Source organism: Podarcis gaigeae, assembly GCF_964106915.1.
Source record: "Podarcis gaigeae genome assembly, chromosome: 2".
NCBI classification, from domain to species: Eukaryota; Metazoa; Chordata; class Lepidosauria; order Squamata; family Lacertidae; genus Podarcis; species Podarcis gaigeae.
In genome coordinates, this window is record NC_139679.1 from 122,524,981 (window position 1) to 122,550,235 (window position 25,255).

The window sequence follows — 25,255 nt, forward strand, 5'->3', positions numbered from 1 at the left end:
TCCTTCCAGTAGCACCTTAAAGACCAACTAAGTTGGTTCTAGGTATGAGCTTTCATGTGCATGCACACTTCTTCAGATACACTGAAACAGAAGTCACCAGACCCTTCTATATAGTGAGAAGGTGGGGAGGGGTATTACTCAGAAGGGTGGTGGGAATGGGTGATTGGCAGATAGCTGTGATGAGCCTGTTGACGACTCTTAACGACTGCAATGGGTCTTACAGGAAAAAGCAAGGGGTGAGAAGGTGAAAAATGGCTTTGTCATGTATAATGAGATAAGAATCCAATGTCTTTGTTCAGACCAGGTCTCTCCATGGTTTTAAGTTTGGTAATAAGTTGCAGTTCAGCAGCATGACATTCTATACAAGATCTCAAAGTAGCTGTTCTATTACAAAGGAATTTCAGAAATAGACTGGAAAGAGAAACTGCCTTTTAAAAAAATACAGTGGTACCTCAGGTTACAGACGCTTCAGGTTACAGACATTGCTAACTCAGAAATAGTACCTCAGGTTAAGAACTTAGCTTCAGGATGAGAACAGAAATTGTGTGGTGGCAGCAGCGGGAGGCCCCATTAGCTAAAGTGGTACCTCAGGTTAAGAACAGTTTCAGGTTAAGAACGGATCTCCAGAACAAATTAAGTTCTTAACCCGAGGTACCACTGTAGTTGTTTATTCAATCTTGAATATTTAGATGCAGGATGATAAAAAGTACAAAAATGCAGATACTATAGACGTTAATAGTTTAAGGAATAAATTCACAATAAACAATCCCTGTGTACCTGTGTGTGAATATGGGGAGAGAGAAAGGAGGGGAGGAAAGTGTATCTGAAGGAATGGCTTGTGGTCTCAAGGAATCTGCTGATATGACATTCACCATTTACTCAGAAGCCGTATGTGGTTCAAGTGGATTAACAAGGTCTCTGGATTTATACCAGAATTGGAATTAACCCCAGCCAGTTATCTGGACCAATGGAAGATTCTGAGTCATCTTTCAGGGAAGGCCCATATACAGTGGCACCTCGGGTTACAGACGCTTCAGGTTACAGACTCCGCTAACCAGTGGCGTAGCGTGGGTTGTCAGCACCCAGGGCAAGGTAAGTAATTTGCACCCCCTAATCCGTGGATTTGCGCCCCCTAACCCCCAGGTGTTGCACCCGGTGCGGCCGGGCCCCCCTGCACCCCCCACGCTACGCCACTGCCGCTAACCCAGAAATAGTACCTCGGGTTAAGAACTTTGTTTCAGGATGAGAACAGAAATCGTGTTGCAGCAGCAGCGGGAGGCCCCATTAGCTAAAGTGGAGCTTCAGGTTAAGAACAGTTTCAGGTTAAGGTTAAGAACGGATGTCTGGAATGCATTAAGTACTTAACCTGAGGTACCACTGTAGAAGAAATTGCGATTATTGAGCCTGGAATTTGCCAGAGCCTGGAGTTCAGTTGCCAAGTCACCTCTGTCCCGAAGGGGGCATAGCTGGCAAACCTGCAGAGGTGAGAAAAGCCGTGGGGGGCAACCGGTGGGAGTGGAGAGGAGCCCCTCCCAAGTTTTGGAGGGAAGATCTTGAGAGGCCAGGGGCTGAGCTGGATTGGAAAGCAGTAAATAAAATGGAAACATTTCTTTTAAATAAAAGCATACATGTGATAGAAACTCTGCAAGAGCTGAGCTATTGTTTTGAATAGAACAGAAATGCAATTTAAGAACCTATATATAATCTGAAAACAAGATTAGGCGAGAAAATAATTATAATCAGCCCAACAGTTACCAATAAAGTGCATGTATTACTCAGCCATAAATAAAACTTTCACAAATCCAACTTGGTTAGGAAGCACGCTAAATTGACAGCCTTTATAGCATATTTAACCTGAAGACTGGGGAAAGTCATTCTACACTCCAAGCTGGGATCCAAGGAATCGCTTCTGTCAACCGGAGGGAAAGTTCTGTTGAACAAATGAAATGGTTGGAGAGGAGATGGAGGAAATTGTTGGAAGGATGATGATGGGAGAGAAATGCAAGATGGGGCTGCGACAGATTGCAATGGATTGCTTGGAAGTCGGTTCAGCAACACATTGGGGGGTGGGAGGAATCACCCCCCAACCGCCCTGTATTTCGCCAGAGGAAAGGTAGCAACCCTACTTTATGGGGTACAAAGAAGCAGAATCCGCAATGTCCCCAGCACCTTACAGTTTGGGGTGGGGGGGGGTGAAGGGGGACACTGGCTCTTCAAGGGTTAAAGGCAGCGATTACATTGCTAGAGAGGACTTCCTGGGGGAGAGGGGAAGCGTCACTTCCTCCTACGTTTGTTACATTTGAGCAGCTGCGAGGGATGACAGTGCCTTCTGCAAGGTAGGAAAAGAGGGATATATATATATATATATTTGGGGGGAGGGGGCTCCTGTGCCAGAGCAGCTCCTTTGCAGGAGAGAAGCCCTCCGGGAGAGGAGCATGCATGGGGTTGCACCCCACAATTGAGCCCCGAAAGAGCAAAGGACCTCGAGGGCTGCAGGGCCGCCCCAGGAGGAGAGCAAGGCAAGAAGGCGAGGCGGGGGGGGAGGGAGTTGTAGGGTGGGGTAGGAACCCCCCCCCAAAGGAAAGGGGCGGGATGGCTCTGGGAAGAGGAGGAGGGAGGCATGGATGTTTTGGAAAGAAAGGAGTCGAGTAGAGAGGGCAGGATTAGACCAAAGGGGGGGGTCTTGGATCGGGGGCTTTCTGCTGAGGAGATGCTCCGCCCTTGAGCTACAGCCCCTTCCCTTAAAGTGGGGCTGGGGGGGGGGGAGGAAGTGGGGGGGGGTCAGCCCTGTCACAGCTCCAGGCTGGCAGAGAGGAAAGGAAGCCAAAAAAGGGATGTTTTTAATGATGGTGGGTAGAAGATCTTCTTTCAGGCGTGACTCCACTTTCCTCACATGGTGGGGTTCAGGAGTGGGGACTCTCCTCTTTTATCATGGAGGCTGTAAGTGGGAGCTGCAAACCTAGGCAGGCTTATCTTTCACCAGGAAAATACGATGGGTGGGAAAATACCTGCAGGCCCTCTGAGGCTGCCTTTGTTTCTATCTCCAGTGTGGTGTAGTGGTTAAGAGCGGTAGACTTGTAATCTGGGGAACCGGGTTCGCGTCTCCGCTCCTCCACATGCAGCTGCTGGGTGACCTTGGGCTAGTCACACTTCTCTGAAGTCTCTCAGCCCCACTCACCTCACAGAGTGTTTGTTGTGGGGGAGGAAGGGAAAGGAGAATGTTAGCCGCTTTGAGATTCCTTTGGGTAGTGATAAAGCGGGATATCAAATCCAAACTCCTCTTCTTCTTCTTCTCCCTCCCTTCCTCCCTCGAACCTGCAGTTTCTGAGATTTACAATCCAAGAGAGGATGGAAGGAGGAAGATGGACGGTTGACATGGTCCGGCTGTCTCCTGCATCCCTCCCCACAACCTTTGAATGTTCCCTCCCAGGACCCTCAGAGACATCTGGTGAGTTGCAGGGAATGGAAAGGGGGACGTGGAGGGATGCTGGGACTGAGGAAGCTCCCCTTGCAAGAAAACGAGGAAGGCTGCAGGGCCAGAGCTCCTGGCTGGCAGAGATTAAAGATAGGCAGGAAAGGAATGTTTTTAATGGTGGTGTGAAGAAGATCTTCTTTTAGGCATGACTCCTTTTTTCTCTGGTGGGGGTCAGGAGGAAGACACCCCACTTTTAGCATGGAAACTGCGAGTGGGAGCTCCACACATGGGGAGGCTCCCACAGCCTAGTTGGTAGCCCCACCTTGGACGAAAGATCGCTGCTTTGAAGGGGGTTCGAGTAGATGGCCCTCATGGTCCCTTCCAACTCTACAATTTTATGATTCATCCAGGATTGGTTTGACCCATTGGGGTGAGAATCTGTGTCCGTTTCCACAGCTCACAGCATCTCTCCTGCAAGCTTTCTTTGTAGGAGCTTAGCTGGGATGTTGAATCAGTCCCACCCCCCACTCAATGGAACATATCAAAGGCCCACAATCATCTCACAATTAATAGGCATTCTGGAAATAATATTATAATGTGTTTATTAGCAACAGGAAGAGAGAAAGATGCCACCGGGGAGAGTTTGACATAATAAAAAACCCTTCCTTTGCTTTGTCCCCCTGAAGATGTTGGCAAATTAGAACTAAAGAACAATGTTAGGAATTTGGCCTTGGGGTGGCCTTCAGCTCTGGTCCATTTCTGGCCTGCTGATGTATAAAGGCAGCTCGCTGTGACTTGCCCTGCTCTCAGGCTTGGTTTGCAAAAGAGCCACGAACTCATGACTGTCTCAGCTGCCACCAAAAAGGCTTTGTTGGGTGAGGGAAACATCGCTGGTCAGTATGGGCCAGTGCCGTCTGTCTGATAATGGCAAAGGCGCTCTTGCTCCTCAAGCATACTAATAAGAGCATAATAAACGTAAAACAGCAGCGCAAAGGGGAACACCTTGATGGGGGCCTGGAGGCTGGCTGGCAGCTGCCGCCATTGGGGGATGAGGGACTGAAAAGACTCCTTCTCAGCAAGGCACACAGTTGCATTTTGCAGCAACCAGCCGCGAGGGGCTTCCAAGCCTTGCTGGGATTGTAGTGGGGATTACACTCTTAATTTGGATCCTCTCTTAGTTTCTGCAGGCGGTGGACAGGACATTCATTGTTCCCTGGTCTCATCAGAAGCAACCGGGCACGATAAAGGCATTCTTACACAGCCTGATGACAGCCAGCGAATCCCAGTCCAGGAGAAAGACCGCCAGTGCCCATCGTGTGGCAAAGCGTTCAGAAGCAAATCTGCCCTCAACTCACATTGCAGAATCCACACGGAGGAGAAAGCACACAAATGCTTGGAGTGTGCAAAGAGCTTCCGTAAGCATTCACAACTTACTGAACACGAGCGAATCCACACAGGAGAAAAACCGTTCATATGCTCGGAGTGTGGAAAGGGCTTTCATCGTAGCAGCTCCTGCAGTAGACATTATGAAATTCACAGGCCGGGGAAACCCTATAAATGCTTGGAATGTGGAAAAGGCTTCTTTCGCCGCTCACAGCTTATAGTACATCAAAACATTCACACAGGGAAGAAACCATATGAATGTCTAGAGTGTGGAAAGGCCTTAACTAGCAGCTCAGGCCTTGTATATCATCAAAAAATTCACACAGGGGAGAAACCGTATACCTGTTTTGACTGTGGAAAGACCTTCTGTCAAAGCTCAAGCCTTGCAATGCATCAAAAAATCCACACAGGGGAGAAGCCATATAAATGTATGGAGTGCGGAATGAGCTTTGCTCACGGCTCAAGTCTTACATCGCATCAAAGAATTCACACTGGGGAGAAATCTTATAAATGTTCGGAGTGCGGAAGAAGCTTTGCTCACAGTGTTAGCCTTACTACACATAAGAGAACCCACACAGGGGAGAAACCATATAAATGCTTGGAATGTGGAAAGTGCTTCAGCCAGAGTTCACACCTTAGTTCACATAAGAGAACTCACACTGGGGAGAAGCCGTATAAATGCTTTGAGTGTGGGAAGAGCTTCAGTCAGAGTTCACACCTTACTGTGCATGAGCGAATCCATACAGGGGAAAAACCATATAAATGTGTGACATGTGGAAAGAGCTTTAGTAACTGCACATACCTTGTTTGCCATCGCAGAATCCATACAGGAGAGAAGCCCTATAAGTGCTTTGAGTGTGGAAAGAGCTTCAGCCAGGGTACAAGCCTTACATTACATCAAAAAACTCACAAAGGTTCCGTAAGCATTCACAACTTACTGAACACGAGCGAATCCACACAGGAGAAAAACCGTTCATATGCTCGGAGTGTGGAAAGGGCTTTCATCGTAGCAGCTCCTGCAGTAGACATTATGAAATTCACAGGCCGGGGAAACCCTATAAATGCTTGGAATGTGAAAAAGGCTTCTTTCGCCGCTCACAGCTTATAGTACATCAAAACATTCACACAGGGAAGAAACCATATGAATGTCTAGAGTGTGGAAAGGCCTTCACTAGCAGCTCAGGCCTTGTATATCATCAAAAAATTCACACAGGGGAGAAACCGTATACCTGTTTTGACTGTGGAAAGACCTTCTGTCAAAGCTCAAGCCTTGCAATGCATCAAAAAATCCACACAGGGGAGAAGCCATATAAATGTATGGAGTGCGGAATGAGCTTTGCTCACGGCTCAAGTCTTACATCGCATCAAAGAATTCACACTGGGGAGAAATCTTATAAATGTTCGGAGTGCGGAAGAAGCTTTGCTCACAGTGTTAGCCTTACTACACATAAGAGAACCCACACAGGGGAGAAACCATATAAATGCTTGGAATGTGGAAAGTGCTTCAGCCAGAGTTCACACCTTAGTTCACATAAGAGAACTCACACTGGTGAGAAGCCGTATAAATGCTTTGAGTGTGGGAAGAGCTTCAGTCAGAGTTCACACCTTACTGTGCATGAGCGAATCCATACAGGGGAAAAACCATATAAATGTGTGACATGTGGAAAGAGCTTTAGTAACTGCACATACCTTGTTTGCCATCGCAGAATCCATACAGGAGAGAAGCCCTATAAGTGCTTTGAGTGTGGAAAGAGCTTCAGCCAGGGTACAAGCCTTACATTACATCAAAAAACTCACAAAGGTGAAAAACCGTATGCATGTTTTGAGTGTGGAAAGAGCTTCACTCAAAGCTCAAGCCTTGAATCTCATCAAAGAATTCACACAGGGGTGAAACCATATACCTGTTTTGAGTGTGGAAAGAACTTCAGTCACAGCACAAGCCTTAGATCTCATCAAAGAATTCACACAGGGGAGAAACCATATAAATGTTTGGAGTGTGGAAAGAGATTTGCACATGGATCTATGCTTACTTCTCATAAAATAACTCACATGGGATAAACCATATTATGCTAGGAATGTGGGAAAAGATTTGGTCAGATTTCACAACTCATTTTGCATAAGCGAATCAAGAGGAAAAATATTTAGGTGCTTGTAATGCGGAAAGCATTTTAATTAGTTTTGATATTTGTGGATGCGGAGAAAGCCTTTGACAACATTTCTTGGAGCTTTATGAAGAAAAATTTACAGGGAATGGGGGTAGGCCAAGGATTTGAAAACAGTATAGGTGCAATTTACTCAGAACAAAAAGCTAAATTAATTGTGAATAATGTAGTTACAGAAGAGTTTAAAGGAACACGACAGGGCTGCCCAATCTCCCCATTGCTTTTTATCTCGGTCCTGGAGGTTCTGCTCAATATAATTAGAAAGGACCAATTGGTTAAAGGTATACAGGTCGGAGCTAAACAGTATAAATTGAAAGCATTCGCTGATGACTTAGTCTTGACATTACAGGAGCCAGAATCCAGTACTAAAAGAGTATTGCAGTTAATTCAAGAATTTGGTCGGGTTGCGGGATTTAAGCTGAATAAGATGAAAACTAAGGTGTTAGAGAAAAATCTAACAGAGATTGAGAAAGAGAGGTTTCAGAAGGAGACTGGATTAACATTAGTTAAGAAAGTGAAATATATGGGGGTTAATATGACTGCTAAGAATGTGAATTTATTTAAAGATAACTATGAAAAATGTTGGATGGAAGTGAAAAAGGATCTAGAGATATGGTCAAATTTGAAGTTATCATTGCTAGGCCGTATTGCTGTGATAAAGATGAATGTATTGCCAAAGATGTTGTATTTGTTTCAAACGTTGCAAATTTTGGACAAGATGGGCTGTTTCAAGAAGTGGCAGAGAGATATTTCTAGATTTGTCTGGCAGGGCAAGAAGCCCCGAATAAAATTTAAGATATTAACTGACGCTAAAGAAAGAGGGGGGTTTGCCCTGCCAGACTTGAAGCTTTATTATGAATCAGCCGCTTTTTGCTGGCTGAGAGAATGGCTGCTTCTTGAAAACACAGACATTTTGGATTAAGAGGGTTTTATTAATGTATTTGGGTGGCATGCATATCTGTGGTATGACAAGGTCAAAGCACATAAAGCGTTTAAAAACCATATTGTTAAGAAAGCACTGTTCAGTATTTGGATAAGATATAAGGATTTGCTTGAAAATAAAACTCCAAGGTGGTTGTCACCAATGGAAGCAAAGGCTCAGAAAAAACTTAATATGGAGACAAATTGGCCGAAATATTGGGAAATTTTTGAACAAGAAGGAAACAGATTAAAATTGCAGAGCTTTGACAAACTAAAAAACAAAGTACGAGACTGGCTTCATTATTATCAAATAAGGAAGGCTTATAATTTGGATAAGAAAATTGGTTTTCAGGTGGAAAAATCAAAATTGGAAACAGAATTGTTAGACCCTAAAACTAAGAATTTGTCAAGAATGTATAACTTGCTGTTGAAATGGAATACATTGGATGAAACGGTTAAATCTGCAATGATTAAATGGGCACAAGATGTTGGACATAACATTATGATGGCTGACTGGGAACAGTTATGGACCACAGGTATGAAGTTTACGGCATGTAATGCCTTAAGAGAGAATATAATGAAAATGATTTACAGGTGATACATGACACCAGTCAAGCTTGCAAAAATTTACCACTTGCCCGATAATAAATGTTGGAAATGTAAAGAGAGTGAAGGTACATTCTTTCACCTTTGGTGGACATGCCCAAAGATTAAGACCTTTTGGAAGATGATCTATAATGAAATGAAAAAGGTATTTAAATATACCTTCCAGAAGAAACCAGAGGCCTTTCTCCTGGACATGGTCAGCCAATTGGTGCGAAAGGAGGATAGAACTTTTTTTATGTATGCCACAACAGCAGCAAGAATGCTCATCGCAAAGGGGGAAATATTAAAGGAAATAGAACAATTTGGTGAAGTGGCAGGATTTAAATTAAATAAGACAAAAACGAAAATGATAGGAAAAAACGTGGACCCAAAGATAATTGAAACAATCCAACAACAATCGCAGATAGAGATGGTCAAAAAAGTCAAATATCTCGGCATCTGGTTAACACCCAAAAATATAGATTTATTCAAAAATAACTACGAGCCGATGTGGAGGGAAATAAAGAAAGATTTAGAGAAATGGGGAGGGCTAAAATTGTCATTCTGGGGAAGGATTAATGTAATCAAGATGAATGTTTTTTCAAGGTTGATGTTTCTATTCCAGACCATCCCTATAATTAAAGGGAGTCGAATCTTTAAGGAATGGCAAAGGATAGTCTCAAGATTCATATGGCAGGGCAAAAAACCCAGAATTCAGTTCAAATTACTGACAGATGTAAAGGAAAGAGGGGGCTTTGCCCTGCCGGATCTGAAACTGTACTATGAGGCATCATGCCTATGTTGGATAAAAGAATGGGTAAAATTGGTGAATACGGAGCTGCTCGACTTAGAGGGCTTCGATAATAGATTCGGCTGGCACGCGTATTTATGGAAGAACAAAAGGAAAGTGCACAAGGGGTTTGCAAATCACATTTTTAGAGGGCCGCTAATCGAAGTCTGGGAAAGGTATCAAAATCTGTTAGAGCCGAAAACACCACATTGGCTTTCACCTCTCGAAGTAATGAGTATAAAAACCATTAATATGAGAAGCAATTGGGCAACTTATGATCAGCTACTAACTAAGCTTGAAGGGAAATGGAAGCTAAAACCGTATGAGCAAATAAAGGAACATGTTTACGATTGGCTACATCACTATCAGGTGAATCAGATGCTTAGTAAAGATATCAAAGAAAGAGGTTATGCTGATAAAGACTCAAAATTCCAGACAGAAATAATAAATAATAAAGTGAAAATTATATCTAAGATATACAGGATGTTGTTGGACTGGAATTTAGGTGATGAGGAAGTCAAATCGGTGATGACCCACTGGTCAAGGGATATAGGTCATAGTATACAGTTTGAGGATTGGGAGAAACTTTGGAAGGAGGGGGTAAAATTTACGGCGTGTACTTCGATAAGGGAAAATGTCATGAAGATGTTTTATAGGTGGTACTTGACACCCATGAAATTATCAAAAATGTATAAGGTGGATAATAAGTGCTGGAGATGTAAAGACATAGAGGGCTCCTTCTACCATATGTGGTGGGAGTGCAGAAGGGTGAAACAATTTTGGGAGAAAGTACACACTGAATTGAAGAAGATATTAAAGTACACGTTCATAAAGAAACCAGAAATCTTCCTTCTAGGGATATTAGGACAAGAGATAAAAAAGGAAGATCGCAGATTGGTATACTATGCGGTTACGGCAGCAAGGGTAGTATTAGCCCAGAAGTGGAAACTACGGGAAACTCCAACGGTGGAGGAGTGGAGATCTAAGTTGTCGGATTATGCAGAGTTGGATAGATTAACAAGAAAAGTAAGATACATAAGAGACCAAGTGTTCACCAAAGATTGGGAAAAGTATGTAGATTATCTGGAATGTATTAGTGAAGGACAAATAACGCTAAAGGGATTTAGAGACGCACTGTGAAAGACTAAGAGTTATTGTACAAAGCAAACAGGAATTAGGAATCGGCATAATGACAATATAAGTAATGAAACGTGTAACCTTATTTATTGCTTCGAATGATTTACGGACAGGCTGAAGGAAGTCCCGCAAGAGATGACTATGTTATATGGATGATATGGAAATGATAATTGTTGTTTATTATTTTTAATTTTTTTTTCTGTGTATTTTTTATTTTTTTGTATTTGTGTGTTACCTTGTATTCTTTTTGGAAATAACCAATAAAAAAGAATGATAAAAAAATAAATAAAAATGCTCATCGCAAAGTATTGGAAAACACAAGATCTACCCACCCGGGAAGAATGGCAGATGAAGGTGATGGAGTTTATGGAACTGGCTGAGATGACTGGCACAATCCGAGAGCAAGGAGAAGAGTCAGTGGAAGCAGAGTGGAAGAAATTTAAAGTTTATCTTCAGAAATATTGTAAAATTAAGGAATGTTAGAAAGATGTTGGGGGGGAAATTATGTGGTTCTTGAAGAAAAGATATAAAGAATCAAGTAAAAATGAATTGGTGAAAGAAGAGAATGCAATATTATAGTATATTAAGATAAATTATTAAGTTAAAAACAAAGTTGGAAAGGATTTGCTGGAATATTTAATTCAATTAGAATACAAAAATGGGAGGTGTGAGGAGGTCAAGGAAGTAAGTGAATGAAAATAATGTGATGTAAAGGTTTGATTTGTTTTTTTTTCCTTTTTCTGTATTTTCTTTTTTTGATGATGTTTGCTTTTTTTATGTATTGTCTTTTTTTCCCCTTTTTCGATTGTTATCTATATCTTCTTATTTTTTTGTAACCTTTAAAAAATCTTTATAAAAAAAAATCAGTGGTGCTGTGAGCTTCTTTCGCTTCTTTCATTTAAATCAACGAAAACACACAGAAACATGGAATGTACGTCCTCAAAAACCTGAGCTGTTGCCTAGAGTGTGTGTTCCTGCCCCCAGCAGTTACTTCCTGGCCTTGAGTCCCTTCCTGTTGTCTACGGGGGCCGCTAATGGAATCTCTCTGTTTGGCTTTCTGCTCTGTGACACGAAGGGCACGCCTGGTTGTAGGGGAAGGAGGGGACTCCAGTATACTAGAGACATCGTGTCACTTGGCTACTGTGATATTTCTAACACAACAGACTCCTGTCTCTGTTCAGGGCTGGAGCACCTGCTATCTTGCTCCTGTTGTTCCACTATTTCCCAGCTCCTTCCTTCCTTCTGGGGTGTATCCCATCTAAAACCACCACAAATCTAGGTCCATACTCCCTTCCTCTTCCCCCTCTCAGAAGCCTATTGGAGTGCCGGTCTCCACCACTCTTGCTCATCTCGTCTCTGAAAACAGACCAAAGGATGGCCTAATATGGTCACACTCTTATCTAAGGAAGCATGTTGTGTGGAAAAACAGGGACAGGCCTGAGCATCATGTGCTGCTTCTGAATTCCTTCAAGTTTCTGGCTGGTGCTCTTGAATATGAGAAGGTGCCCTTCCATGGACCTGGGGTCAGATCCTGCAAAACAGTTATTGAAAGAGGGCCAGTATTCATTGCTTTTGTTTAGTAGCAGTTGGGTAATTTGATTGTAGTTGGTAATGATGCATTTCCTTTCTTTCCTCCAGGTGTGTCCCACCTTTTCCTTGTAACTTCTAGATGGATTAAAGCATGATATTTGAGCATTATTATGGGGGTCAGAGTAATACATTCTGTTAAATGTGTGCTGTTGTAGTTCCCTTTCCCTGGAAAGGTGGAATATAATCACGTTTCCTATAAATGCACATGCACAAAAACACATGCATACTCAGAAATAATAAAATTCCTCGCTTATAAACCCCTGGACGAGGAAGCAACACCTTGAAGCAACATTCCAACATATTGTTAGTTACAAGCAGGCCCACTAATTCAGATTAACACCATCCGCTTCTGTCTGTCTATCTGTATAGAATAAGTAAAAATGCTATATTCTTAATCATATTGGATTATCTTTTTTAAAAAAGGAAGGGGGAGATTGAGTTCTCCTAGGTGTTTTCACTTTGAAAATCTTAACGCACCTCTAGTCATGCAAGGTACAGATAGGTAGCCATGTTGGTCTGCCATAGTCAAAACAAAAAATTCCTTCCAGTAGCACCTTAAAGACCAACTAAGTTGGTTCTAGGTATGAGCTTTCATGTGCATGCACACTTCTTCAGATACACTGAAACAGAAGTCACCAGACCCTTCTATATAGTGAGAAGGTGGGGAGGGGTATTACTCAGAAGGGTGGTGGGAATGGGTGATTGGCAGATAGCTGTGATGAGCCTGTTGACGACTCTTAACGACTGCAATGGGTCTTACAGGAAAAAGCAAGGGGTGAGAAGGTGAAAAATGGCTTTGTCATGTATAATGAGATAAGAATCCAATGTCTTTGTTCAGACCAGGTCTCTCCATGGTTTTAAGTTTGGTAATAAGTTGCAGTTCAGCAGCATGACATTCTATACAAGATCTCAAAGTAGCTGTTCTATTACAAAGGAATTTCAGAAATAGACTGGAAAGAGAAACTGCCTTTTAAAAAAATACAGTGGTACCTCAGGTTACAGACGCTTCAGGTTACAGACATTGCTAACTCAGAAATAGTACCTCAGGTTAAGAACTTAGCTTCAGGATGAGAACAGAAATTGTGTGGTGGCAGCAGCGGGAGGCCCCATTAGCTAAAGTGGTACCTCAGGTTAAGAACAGTTTCAGGTTAAGAACGGATCTCCAGAACAAATTAAGTTCTTAACCCGAGGTACCACTGTAGTTGTTTATTCAATCTTGAATATTTAGATGCAGGATGATAAAAAGTACAAAAATGCAGATACTATAGACGTTAATAGTTTAAGGAATAAATTCACAATAAACAATCCCTGTGTACCTGTGTGTGAATATGGGGAGAGAGAAAGGAGGGGAGGAAAGTGTATCTGAAGGAATGGCTTGTGGTCTCAAGGAATCTGCTGATATGACATTCACCATTTACTCAGAAGCCGTATGTGGTTCAAGTGGATTAACAAGGTCTCTGGATTTATACCAGAATTGGAATTAACCCCAGCCAGTTATCTGGACCAATGGAAGATTCTGAGTCATCTTTCAGGGAAGGCCCATATACAGTGGCACCTCGGGTTACAGACGCTTCAGGTTACAGACTCCGCTAACCAGTGGCGTAGCGTGGGTTGTCAGCACCCAGGGCAAGGTAAGTAATTTGCACCCCCTAATCCGTGGATTTGCGCCCCCTAACCCCCAGGTGTTGCACCCGGTGCGGCCGGCCCCCCCTGCACCCCCCACGCTACGCCACTGCCGCTAACCCAGAAATAGTACCTCGGGTTAAGAACTTTGTTTCAGGATGAGAACAGAAATTGTGTTGCAGCAGCAGCGGGAGGCCCCATTAGCTAAAGTGGAGCTTCAGGTTAAGAACAGTTTCAGGTTAAGGTTAAGAACGGATGTCTGGAATGCATTAAGTACTTAACCTGAGGTACCACTGTAGAAGAAATTGCGATTATTGAGCCTGGAATTTGCCAGAGCCTGGAGTTCAGTTGCCAAGTCACCTCTGTCCCGAAGGGGGCATAGCTGGCAAACCTGCAGAGGTGAGAAAAGCCGTGGGGGGCAACCGGTGGGAGTGGAGAGGAGCCCCTCCCAAGTTTTGGAGGGAAGATCTTGAGAGGCCAGGGGCTGAGCTGGATTGGAAAGCAGTAAATAAAATGGAAACATTTCTTTTAAATAAAAGCATACATGTGATAGAAACTCTGCAAGAGCTGAGCTATTGTTTTGAATAGAACAGAAATGCAATTTAAGAACCTATATATAATCTGAAAACAAGATTAGGCGAGAAAATAATTATAATCAGCCCAACAGTTACCAATAAAGTGCATGTATTACTCAGCCATAAATAAAACTTTCACAAATCCAACTTGGTTAGGAAGCACGCTAAATTGACAGCCTTTATAGCATATTTAACCTGAAGACTGGGGAAAGTCATTCTACACTCCAAGCTGGGATCCAAGGAATCGCTTCTGTCAACCGGAGGGAAAGTTCTGTTGAACAAATGAAATGGTTGGAGAGGAGATGGAGGAAATTGTTGGAAGGATGATGATGGGAGAGAAATGCAAGATGGGGCTGCGACAGATTGCAATGGATTGCTTGGAAGTCGGTTCAGCAACACATTGGGGGGTGGGAGGAATCACCCCCCAACCGCCCTGTATTTCGCCAGAGGAAAGGTAGCAACCCTACTTTATGGGGTACAAAGAAGCAGAATCCGCAATGTCCCCAGCACCTTACAGTTTGGGGTGGGGGGGGGTGAAGGGGGACACTGGCTCTTCAAGGGTTAAAGGCAGCGATTACATTGCTAGAGAGGACTTCCTGGGGGAGAGGGGAAGCGTCACTTCCTCCTACGTTTGTTACATTTGAGCAGCTGCGAGGGATGACAGTGCCTTCTGCAAGGTAGGAAAAGAGGGATATATATATATATATATTTGGGGGGAGGGGGCTCCTGTGCCAGAGCAGCTCCTTTGCAGGAGAGAAGCCCTCCGGGAGAGGAGCATGCATGGGGTTGCACCCCACATTTGAGCCCCGAAAGAGCTGCGGGGAGAGCAAAGGACCTCGAGGGCTGCAGGGCCGCCCCAGGAGGAGAGCAAGGCAAGAAGGCGAGGCGGGGGGGGAGGGAGTTGTAGGGTGGGGTAGGAACCCCCCCCCAAAGGAAAGGGGCGGGATGGCTCTGGGAAGAGGAGGAGGGAGGCATGGATGTTTTGGAAAGAAAGGAGTCGAGTAGAGAGGGCAGGATTAGACCAAAGGGGGGGGGTCTTGGATCGGGGGCTTTCTGCTGAGGAGATGCTCCGCCCTTGAGCTACAGCCCCTTCCCTTAAAGTGGGGCTGGGGGGGGGGAGGAAGTGGGGGGGGGTCAGCCCTGTCACAGCTCCAGGCTGGCAGAGAGGAAAGGAAGCCAAAAAAGGAATGTTTTTAATGATGGTGGGTAGAAGATCTTCTTTCAGGCGTGACTCCACTTTCCTCACATGGTGGGGTTCAGGAGTGGGGACTCTCCTCTTTTATCATGGAGGCTGTAAGTGGGAGCTGCAAACCTAGGCAGGCTTATCTTTCACCAGGAAAATACGATGGGTGGGAAAATACCTGCAGGCCCTCTGAGGCTGCCTTTGTTTCTATCTCCAGTGTGGTGTAGTGGTTAAGAGCGGTAGACTTGTAATCTGGGGAACCGGGTTCGCGTCTCCGCTCCTCCACATGCAGCTGCTGGGTGACCTTGGGCTAGTCACACTTCTCTGAAGTCTCTCAGCCCCACTCACCTCACAGAGTGTTTGTTGTGGGGGAGGAAGGGAAAGGAGAATGTTAGCCGCTTTGAGATTCCTTTGGGTAGTGATAAAGCGGGATATCAAATCCAAACTCCTCTTCTTCTTCTTCTCCCTCCCTTCCTCCCTCGAACCTGCAGTTTCTGAGATTTACAATCCAAGAGAGGATGGAAGGAGGAAGATGGACGGTTGACATGGTCCGGCTGTCTCCTGCATCCCTCCCCACAACCTTTGAATGTTCCCTCCCAGGACCCTCAGAGACATCTGGTGAGTTGCAGGGAATGGAAAGGGGGACGTGGAGGGATGCTGGGACTGAGGAAGCTCCCCTTGCAAGAAAACGAGGAAGGCTGCAGGGCCAGAGCTCCTGGCTGGCAGAGATTAAAGATAGGCAGGAAAGGAATGTTTTTAATGGTGGTGTGAAGAAGATCTTCTTTTAGGCATGACTCCTTTTTTCTCTGGTGGGGGTCAGGAGGAAGACACCCCACTTTTAGCATGGAAACTGCGAGTGGGAGCTCCACACATGGGGAGGCTCCCACAGCCTAGTTGGTAGCCCCACCTTGGACGAAAGATCGCTGCTTTGAAGGGGGTTCGAGTAGATGGCCCTCATGGTCCCTTCCAACTCTACAATTTTATGATTCATCCAGGATTGGTTTGACCCATTGGGGTGAGAATCTGTGTCCGTTTCCACAGCTCACAGCATCTCTCCTGCAAGCTTTCTTTGTAGGAGCTTAGCTGGGATGTTGAATCAGTCCCACCCCCCACTCAATGGAACATATCAAAGGCCCACAATCATCTCACAATTAATAGGCATTCTGGAAATAATATTATAATGTGTTTATTAGCAACAGGAAGAGAGAAAGATGCCACCGGGGAGAGTTTGACATAATAAAAAACCCTTCCTTTGCTTTGTCCCCCTGAAGATGTTGGCAAATTAGAACTAAAGAACAATGTTAGGAATTTGGCCTTGGGGTGGCCTTCAGCTCTGGTCCATTTCTGGCCTGCTGATGTATAAAGGCAGCTCGCTGTGACTTGCCCTGCTCTCAGGCTTGGTTTGCAAAAGAGCCACGAACTCATGACTGTCTCAGCTGCCACCAAAAAGGCTTTGTTGGGTGAGGGAAACATCGCTGGTCAGTATGGGCCAGTGCCGTCTGTCTGATAATGGCAAAGGCGCTCTTGCTCCTCAAGCATACTAATAAGAGCATAATAAACGTAAAACAGCAGCGCAAAGGGGAACACCTTGATGGGGGCCTGGAGGCTGGCTGGCAGCTGCCGCCATTGGGGGATGAGGGACTGAAAAGACTCCTTCTCAGCAAGGCACACAGTTGCATTTTGCAGCAACCAGCCGCGAGGGGCTTCCAAGCCTTGCTGGGATTGTAGTGGGGATTACACTCTTAATTTGGATCCTCTCTTAGTTTCTGCAGGCGGTGGACAGGACATTCATTGTTCCCTGGTCTCATCAGAAGCAACCGGGCACGATAAAGGCATTCTTACACAGCCTGATGACAGCCAGCGAATCCCAGTCCAGGAGAAAGACCGCCAGTGCCCATCGTGTGGCAAAGCGTTCAGAAGCAAATCTGCCCTCAACTCACATTGCAGAATCCACACGGAGGAGAAAGCACACAAATGCTTGGAGTGTGCAAAGAGCTTCCGTAAGCATTCACAACTTACTGAACACGAGCGAATCCACACAGGAGAAAAACCGTTCATATGCTCGGAGTGTGGAAAGGGCTTTCATCGTAGCAGCTCCTGCAGTAGACATTATGAAATTCACAGGCCGGGGAAACCCTATAAATGCTTGGAATGTGGAAAAGGCTTCTTTCGCCGCTCACAGCTTATAGTACATCAAAACATTCACACAGGGAAGAAACCATATGAATGTCTAGAGTGTGGAAAGGCCTTCACTAGCAGCTCAGGCCTTGTATATCATCAAAAAATTCACACAGGGGAGAAACCGTATACCTGTTTTGACTGTGGAAAGACCTTCTGTCAAAGCTCAAGCCTTGCAATGCATCAAAAAATCCACACAGGGGAGAAGCCATATAAATGTATGGAGTGCGGAATGAGCTTTGCTCACGGCTCAAGTCTTACATCGCATCAAAGAATTCACACTGGGGAGAAATCTTATAAATGTTCGGAGTGCGGAAGAAGCTTTGCTCACAGTGTTAGCCTTACTACACATAAGAGAACCCACACAGGGGAGAAACCATATAAATGCTTGGAATGTGGAAAGTGCTTCAGCCAGAGTTCACACCTTAGTTCACATAAGAGAACTCACACTGGTGAGAAGCCGTATAAATGCTTTGAGTGTGGGAAGAGCTTCAGTCAGAGTTCACACCTTACTGTGCATGAGCGAATCCATACAGGGGAAAAACCATATAAATGTGTGACATGTGGAAAGAGCTTTAGTAACTGCACATACCTTGTTTGCCATCGCAGAATCCATACAGGAGAGAAGCCCTATAAGTGCTTTGAGTGTGGAAAGAGCTTCAGCCAGGGTACAAGCCTTACATTACATCAAAAAACTCACAAAGGTTCCGTAAGCATTCACAACTTACTGAACACGAGCGAATCCACACAGGAGAAAAACCGTTCATATGCTCGGAGTGTGGAAAGGGCTTTCATCGTAGCAGCTCCTGCAGTAGACATTATGAAATTCACAGGCCGGGGAAACCCTATAAATGCTTGGAATGTGGAAAAGGCTTCTTTCGCCGCTCACAGCTTATAGTACATCAAAACATTCACACAGGGAAGAAACCATATGAATGTCTAGAGTGTGGAAAGGCCTTCACTAGCAGCTCAGGCCTTGTATATCATCAAAAAATTCACACAGGGGAGAAACCGTATACCTGTTTTGACTGTGGAAAGACCTTCTGTCAAAGCTCAAGCCTTGCAATGCATCAAAAAATCCACACAGGGGAGAAGCCATATAAATGTATGGAGTGCGGAATGAGCTTTGCTCACGGCTCAAGTCTTACATCGCATCAAAGAATTCACACTGGGGAGAAATCTTATAAATGTTCGGAGTGCGGAAGAAGCTTTGCTCACAGTGTTAGCCTTACTACACATAAGAGAACCCACACAGGGGAGAAACCATATAAATGCTTGGAATGTGGAAAGTGCTTCAGCCAGAGTTCACACCTTAGTTCACATAAGAGAACTCACACTGGTGAGAAGCCGTATAAATGCTTTGAGTGTGGGAAGAGCTTCAGTCAGAGTTCACACCTTACTGTGCATGAGCGAATCCATACAGGGGAAAAACCATATAAATGTGTGACATGTGGAAAGAGCTTTAGTAACTGCACATACCTTGTTTGCCATCGCAGAATCCATACAGGAGAGAAGCCCTATAAGTGCTTTGAGTGTGGAAAGAGCTTCAGCCAGGGTACAAGCCTTACATTACATCAAAAAACTCACAAAGGTGAAAAACCGTATGCATGTTTTGAGTGTGGAAAGAGCTTCACTCAAAGCTCAAGCCTTGAATCTCATCAAAGAATTCACACAGGGGTGAAACCATATACCTGTTTTGAGTGTGGAAAGAACTTCAGTCACAGCACAAGCCTTAGATCTCATCAAAGAATTCACACAGGGGAGAAACCATATAAATGTTTGGAGTGTGGAAAGAGATTTGCACATGGATCTATGCTTACTTCTCATAAAATAACTCACATGGGATAAACCATATTATGCTAGGAATGTGGGAAAAGATTTGGTCAGATTTCACAACTCATTTTGCATAAGCGAATCAAGAGGAAAAATATTTAGGTGCTTGTAATGCGGAAAGCATTTTAATTAGTTTTGATATTTGTGGATGCGGAGAAAGCCTTTGACAACATTTCTTGGAGCTTTATGAAGAAAAATTTACAGGGAATGGGGGTAGGCCAAGGATTTGAAAACAGTATAGGTGCAATTTACTCAGAACAAAAAGCTAAATTAATTGTGAATAATGTAGTTACAGAAGAGTTTAAAGGAACACGACAGGGCTGCCCAATCTCCCCATTGCTTTTTATCTCGGTCCTGGAGGTTCTGCTCAATATAATTAGAAAGGACCAATTGGTTAAAGGTATACAGGTCGGAGCTAAACAGTATAAATTGAAAGCATTCGCTGATGACTTAGTCTTGACATTACAGGAGCCAGAATCCAGTACTAAAAGAGTATTGCAGTTAATTCAAGAATTTGGTCGGGTTGCGGGATTTAAGCTGAATAAGATGAAAACTAAGGTGTTAGAGAAAAATCTAACAGAGATTGAGAAAGAGAGGTTTCAGAAGGAGACTGGATTAACATTAGTTAAGAAAGTGAAATATATGGGGGTTAATATGACTGCTAAGAATGTGAATTTATTTAAAGATAACTATGAAAAATGTTGGATGGAAGTGAAAAAGGATCTAGAGATATGGTCAAATTTGAAGTTATCATTGCTAGGCCGTATTGCTGTGATAAAGATGAATGTATTGCCAAAGATGTTGTATTTGTTTCAAACGTTGCAAATTTTGGACAAGATGGGCTGTTTCAAGAAGTGGCAGAGAGATATTTCTAGATTTGTCTGGCAGGGCAAGAAGCCCCGAATAAAATTTAAGATATTAACTGACGCTAAAGAAAGAGGGGGGTTTGCCCTGCCAGACTTGAAGCTTTATTATGAATCAGCCGCTTTTTGCTGGCTGAGAGAATGGCTGCTTCTTGAAAACACAGACATTTTGGATTAAGAGGGTTTTATTAATGTATTTGGGTGGCATGCATATCTGTGGTATGACAAGGTCAAAGCACATAAAGCGTTTAAAAACCATATTGTTAAGAAAGCACTGTTCAGTATTTGGATAAGATATAAGGATTTGCTTGAAAATAAAACTCCAAGGTGGTTGTCACCAATGGAAGCAAAGGCTCAGAAAAAACTTAATATGGAGACAAATTGGCCGAAATATTGGGAAATTTTTGAACAAGAAGGAAACAGATTAAAATTGCAGAGCTTTGACAAACTAAAAAACAAAGTACGAGACTGGCTTCATTATTATCAAATAAGGAAGGCTTATAATTTGGATAAGAAAATTGGTTTTCAGGTGGAAAAATCAAAATTGGAAACAGAATTGTTAGACCCTAAAACTAAGAATTTGTCAAGAATGTATAACTTGCTGTTGAAATGGAATACATTGGATGAAACGGTTAAATCTGCAATGATTAAATGGGCACAAGATGTTGGACATAACATTATGATGGCTGACTGGGAACAGTTATGGACCACAGGTATGAAGTTTACGGCATGTAATGCCTTAAGAGAGAATATAATGAAAATGATTTACAGGTGATACATGACACCAGTCAAGCTTGCAAAAATTTACCACTTGCCCGATAATAAATGTTGGAAATGTAAAGAGAGTGAAGGTACATTCTTTCACCTTTGGTGGACATGCCCAAAGATTAAGACCTTTTGGAAGATGATCTATAATGAAATGAAAAAGGTATTTAAATATACCTTCCAGAAGAAACCAGAGGCCTTTCTCCTGGACATGGTCAGCCAATTGGTGCGAAAGGAGGATAGAACTTTTTTTATGTATGCCACAACAGCAGCAAGAATGCTCATCGCAAAGGGGGAAATATTAAAGGAAATAGAACAATTTGGTGAAGTGGCAGGATTTAAATTAAATAAGACAAAAACGAAAATGATAGGAAAAAACGTGGACCCAAAGATAATTGAAACAATCCAACAACAATCGCAGATAGAGATGGTCAAAAAAGTCAAATATCTCGGCATCTGGTTAACACCCAAAAATATAGATTTATTCAAAAATAACTACGAGCCGATGTGGAGGGAAATAAAGAAAGATTTAGAGAAATGGGGAGGGCTAAAATTGTCATTCTGGGGAAGGATTAATGTAATCAAGATGAATGTTTTTTCAAGGTTGATGTTTCTATTCCAGACCATCCCTATAATTAAAGGGAGTCGAATCTTTAAGGAATGGCAAAGGATAGTCTCAAGATTCATATGGCAGGGCAAAAAACCCAGAATTCAGTTCAAATTACTGACAGATGTAAAGGAAAGAGGGGGCTTTGCCCTGCCGGATCTGAAACTGTACTATGAGGCATCATGCCTATGTTGGATAAAAGAATGGGTAAAATTGGTGAATACGGAGCTGCTCGACTTAGAGGGCTTCGATAATAGATTCGGCTGGCACGCGTATTTATGGAAGAACAAAAGGAAAGTGCACAAGGGGTTTGCAAATCACATTTTTAGAGGGCCGCTAATCGAAGTCTGGGAAAGGTATCAAAATCTGTTAGAGCCGAAAACACCACATTGGCTTTCACCTCTCGAAGTAATGAGTATAAAAACCATTAATATGAGAAGCAATTGGGCAACTTATGATCAGCTACTAACTAAGCTTGAAGGGAAATGGAAGCTAAAACCGTATGAGCAAATAAAGGAACATGTTTACGATTGGCTACATCACTATCAGGTGAATCAGATGCTTAGTAAAGATATCAAAGAAAGAGGTTATGCTGATAAAGACTCAAAATTCCAGACAGAAATAATAAATAATAAAGTGAAAATTATATCTAAGATATACAGGATGTTGTTGGACTGGAATTTAGGTGATGAGGAAGTCAAATCGGTGATGACCCACTGGTCAAGGGATATAGGTCATAGTATACAGTTTGAGGATTGGGAGAAACTTTGGAAGGAGGGGGTAAAATTTACGGCGTGTACTTCGATAAGGGAAAATGTCATGAAGATGTTTTATAGGTGGTACTTGACACCCATGAAATTATCAAAAATGTATAAGGTGGATAATAAGTGCTGGAGATGTAAAGACATAGAGGGCTCCTTCTACCATATGTGGTGGGAGTGCAGAAGGGTGAAACAATTTTGGGAGAAAGTACACACTGAATTGAAGAAGATATTAAAGTACACGTTCATAAAGAAACCAGAAATCTTCCTTCTAGGGATATTAGGACAAGAGATAAAAAAGGAAGATCGCAGATTGGTATACTATGCGGTTACGGCAGCAAGGGTAGTATTAGCCCAGAAGTGGAAACTACGGGAAACTCCAACGGTGGAGGAGTGGAGATCTAAGTTGTCGGATTATGCAGAGTTGGATAGATTAACAAGAAAAGTAAGATACATAAGAGACCAAGTGTTCACCAAAGATTGGGAAAAGTATGTAGATTATCTGGAATGTATTAGTGAAGGACAAATAACGCTAAAGGGATTTAGAGACGCACTGTAAAAGACTAAGAGTTATTGTACAAAGCAAACAGGAATTAGGAATCGGCATAATGACAATATAAGTAATGAAACGTGTAACCTTATTTATTGCTTCGAATGATTTACGGACAGGCTGAAGGAAGTCCCGCAAGAGATGACTATGTTATATGGATGATATGGAAATGATAATTGTTGTTTATTATTTTTATTTTTTTTTTCTGTGTATTTTTTATTTTTTTGTATTTGTGTGTTACCTTGTATTCTTTTTGGAAATAACCAATAAAAAAGAATGATAAAAAAATAAATAAAAATGCTCATCGCAAAGTATTGGAAAACACAAGATCTACCCACCCGGGAAGAATGGCAGATGAAGGTGATGGAGTTTATGGAACTGGCTGAGATGACTGGCACAATCCGAGAGCAAGGAGAAGAGTCAGTGGAAGCAGAGTGGAAGAAATTTAAAGTTTATCTTCAGAAATATTGTAAAATTAAGGAATGTTAGAAAGATGTTGGGGGGGAAATTATGTGGTTCTTGAAGAAAAGATATAAAGAATCAAGTAAAAATGAATTGGTGAAAGAAGAGAATGCAATATTATAGTATATTAAGATAAATTATTAAGTTAAAAACAAAGTTGGAAAGGATTTGCTGGAATATTTAATTCAATTAGAATACAAAAATGGGAGGTGTGAGGAGGTCAAGGAAGTAAGTGAATGAAAATAATGTGATGTAAAGGTTTGATTTGTTTTTTTTTCCTTTTTCTGTATTTTCTTTTTTTGATGATGTTTGCTTTTTTTATGTATTGTCTTTTTTTCCCCTTTTTCGATTGTTATCTATATCTTCTTATTTTTTTGTAACCTTTAAAAAATCTTTATAAAAAAAAATCAGTGGTGCTGTGAGCTTCTTTCGCTTCTTTCATTTAAATCAACGAAAACACACAGAAACATGGAATGTACGTCCTCAAAAACCTGAGCTGTTGCCTAGAGTGTGTGTTCCTGCCCCCAGCAGTTACTTCCTGGCCTTGAGTCCCTTCCTGTTGTCTACGGGGGCCGCTAATGGAATCTCTCTGTTTGGCTTTCTGCTCTGTGACACGAAGGGCACGCCTGGTTGTAGGGGAAGGAGGGGACTCCAGTATACTAGAGACATCGTGTCACTTGGCTACTGTGATATTTCTAACACAACAGACTCCTGTCTCTGTTCAGGGCTGGAGCACCTGCTATCTTGCTCCTGTTGTTCCACTATTTCCCAGCTCCTTCCTTCCTTCTGGGGTGTATCCCATCTAAAACCACCACAAATCTAGGTCCATACTCCCTTCCTCTTCCCCCTCTCAGAAGCCTATTGGAGTGCCGGTCTCCACCACTCTTGCTCATCTCGTCTCTGAAAACAGACCAAAGGATGGCCTAATATGGTCACACTCTTATCTAAGGAAGCATGTTGTGTGGAAAAACAGGGACAGGCCTGAGCATCATGTGCTGCTTCTGAATTCCTTCAAGTTTCTGGCTGGTGCTCTTGAATATGAGAAGGTGCCCTTCCATGGACCTGGGGTCAGATCCTGCAAAACAGTTATTGAAAGAGGGCCAGTATTCATTGCTTTTGTTTAGTAGCAGTTGGGTAATTTGATTGTAGTTGGTAATGATGCATTTCCTTTCTTTCCTCCAGGTGTGTCCCACCTTTTCCTTGTAACTTCTAGATGGATTAAAGCATGATATTTGAGCATTATTATGGGGGTCAGAGTAATACATTCTGTTAAATGTGTGCTGTTGTAGTTCCCTTTCCCTGGAAAGGTGGAATATAATCACGTTTCCTATAAATGCACATGCACAAAAACACATGCATACTCAGAAATAATAAAATTCCTCGCTTATAAACCCCTGGACGAGGAAGCAACACCTTGAAGCAACATTCCAACATATTGTTAGTTACAAGCAGGCCCACTAATTCAGATTAACACCATCCGCTTCTGTCTGTCTATCTGTATAGAATAAGTAAAAATGCTATATTCTTAATCATATTGGATTATCTTTTTTAAAAAAGGAAGGGGGAGATTGAGTTCTCCTAGGTGTTTTCACTTTGAAAATCTTAACGCACCTCTAGTCATGCAAGGTACAGATAGGTAGCCATGTTGGTCTGCCATAGTCAAAACAAAAAATTCCTTCCAGTAGCACCTTAAAGACCAACTAAGTTGGTTCTAGGTATGAGCTTTCATGTGCATGCACACTTCTTCAGATACACTGAAACAGAAGTCACCAGACCCTTCTATATAGTGAGAAGGTGGGGAGGGGTATTACTCAGAAGGGTGGTGGGAATGGGTGATTGGCAGATAGCTGTGATGAGCCTGTTGACGACTCT

The 25,255-nt window shown here is 42.9% G+C and overlaps 2 protein-coding genes and 1 long non-coding RNA gene across 3 annotated transcripts in view; 2 read left to right on the plus strand and 1 right to left on the minus strand.

Moving 5' to 3' along the window:
* Positions 1-25,255, minus strand: part of LOC310837761 (uncharacterized protein) — a 166,720-nt gene that overhangs the window by 53,241 nt on the left and 88,224 nt on the right. The window lies entirely within an intron of this gene.
* LOC310838194 lies at positions 966-4,715 on the plus strand. Its single transcript, XR_014560784.1, has 3 exons — positions 966-1,092; positions 3,322-3,448; positions 4,594-4,715. It is a non-coding gene; the product is annotated as an uncharacterized lncRNA (long non-coding RNA).
* On the plus strand, positions 15,255-18,440 carry LOC310839541 (uncharacterized protein; the record flags this gene model as incomplete). The annotated part of the gene is made up of 3 exons (XM_083728178.1): positions 15,255-15,474; positions 15,856-15,982; positions 17,128-18,440. Exons 1-3 carry the CDS (start codon positions 15,466-15,468, stop codon positions 18,438-18,440), a joined length of 1,449 nt encoding a protein of 482 aa, XP_083584304.1. The 5' UTR covers positions 15,255-15,465.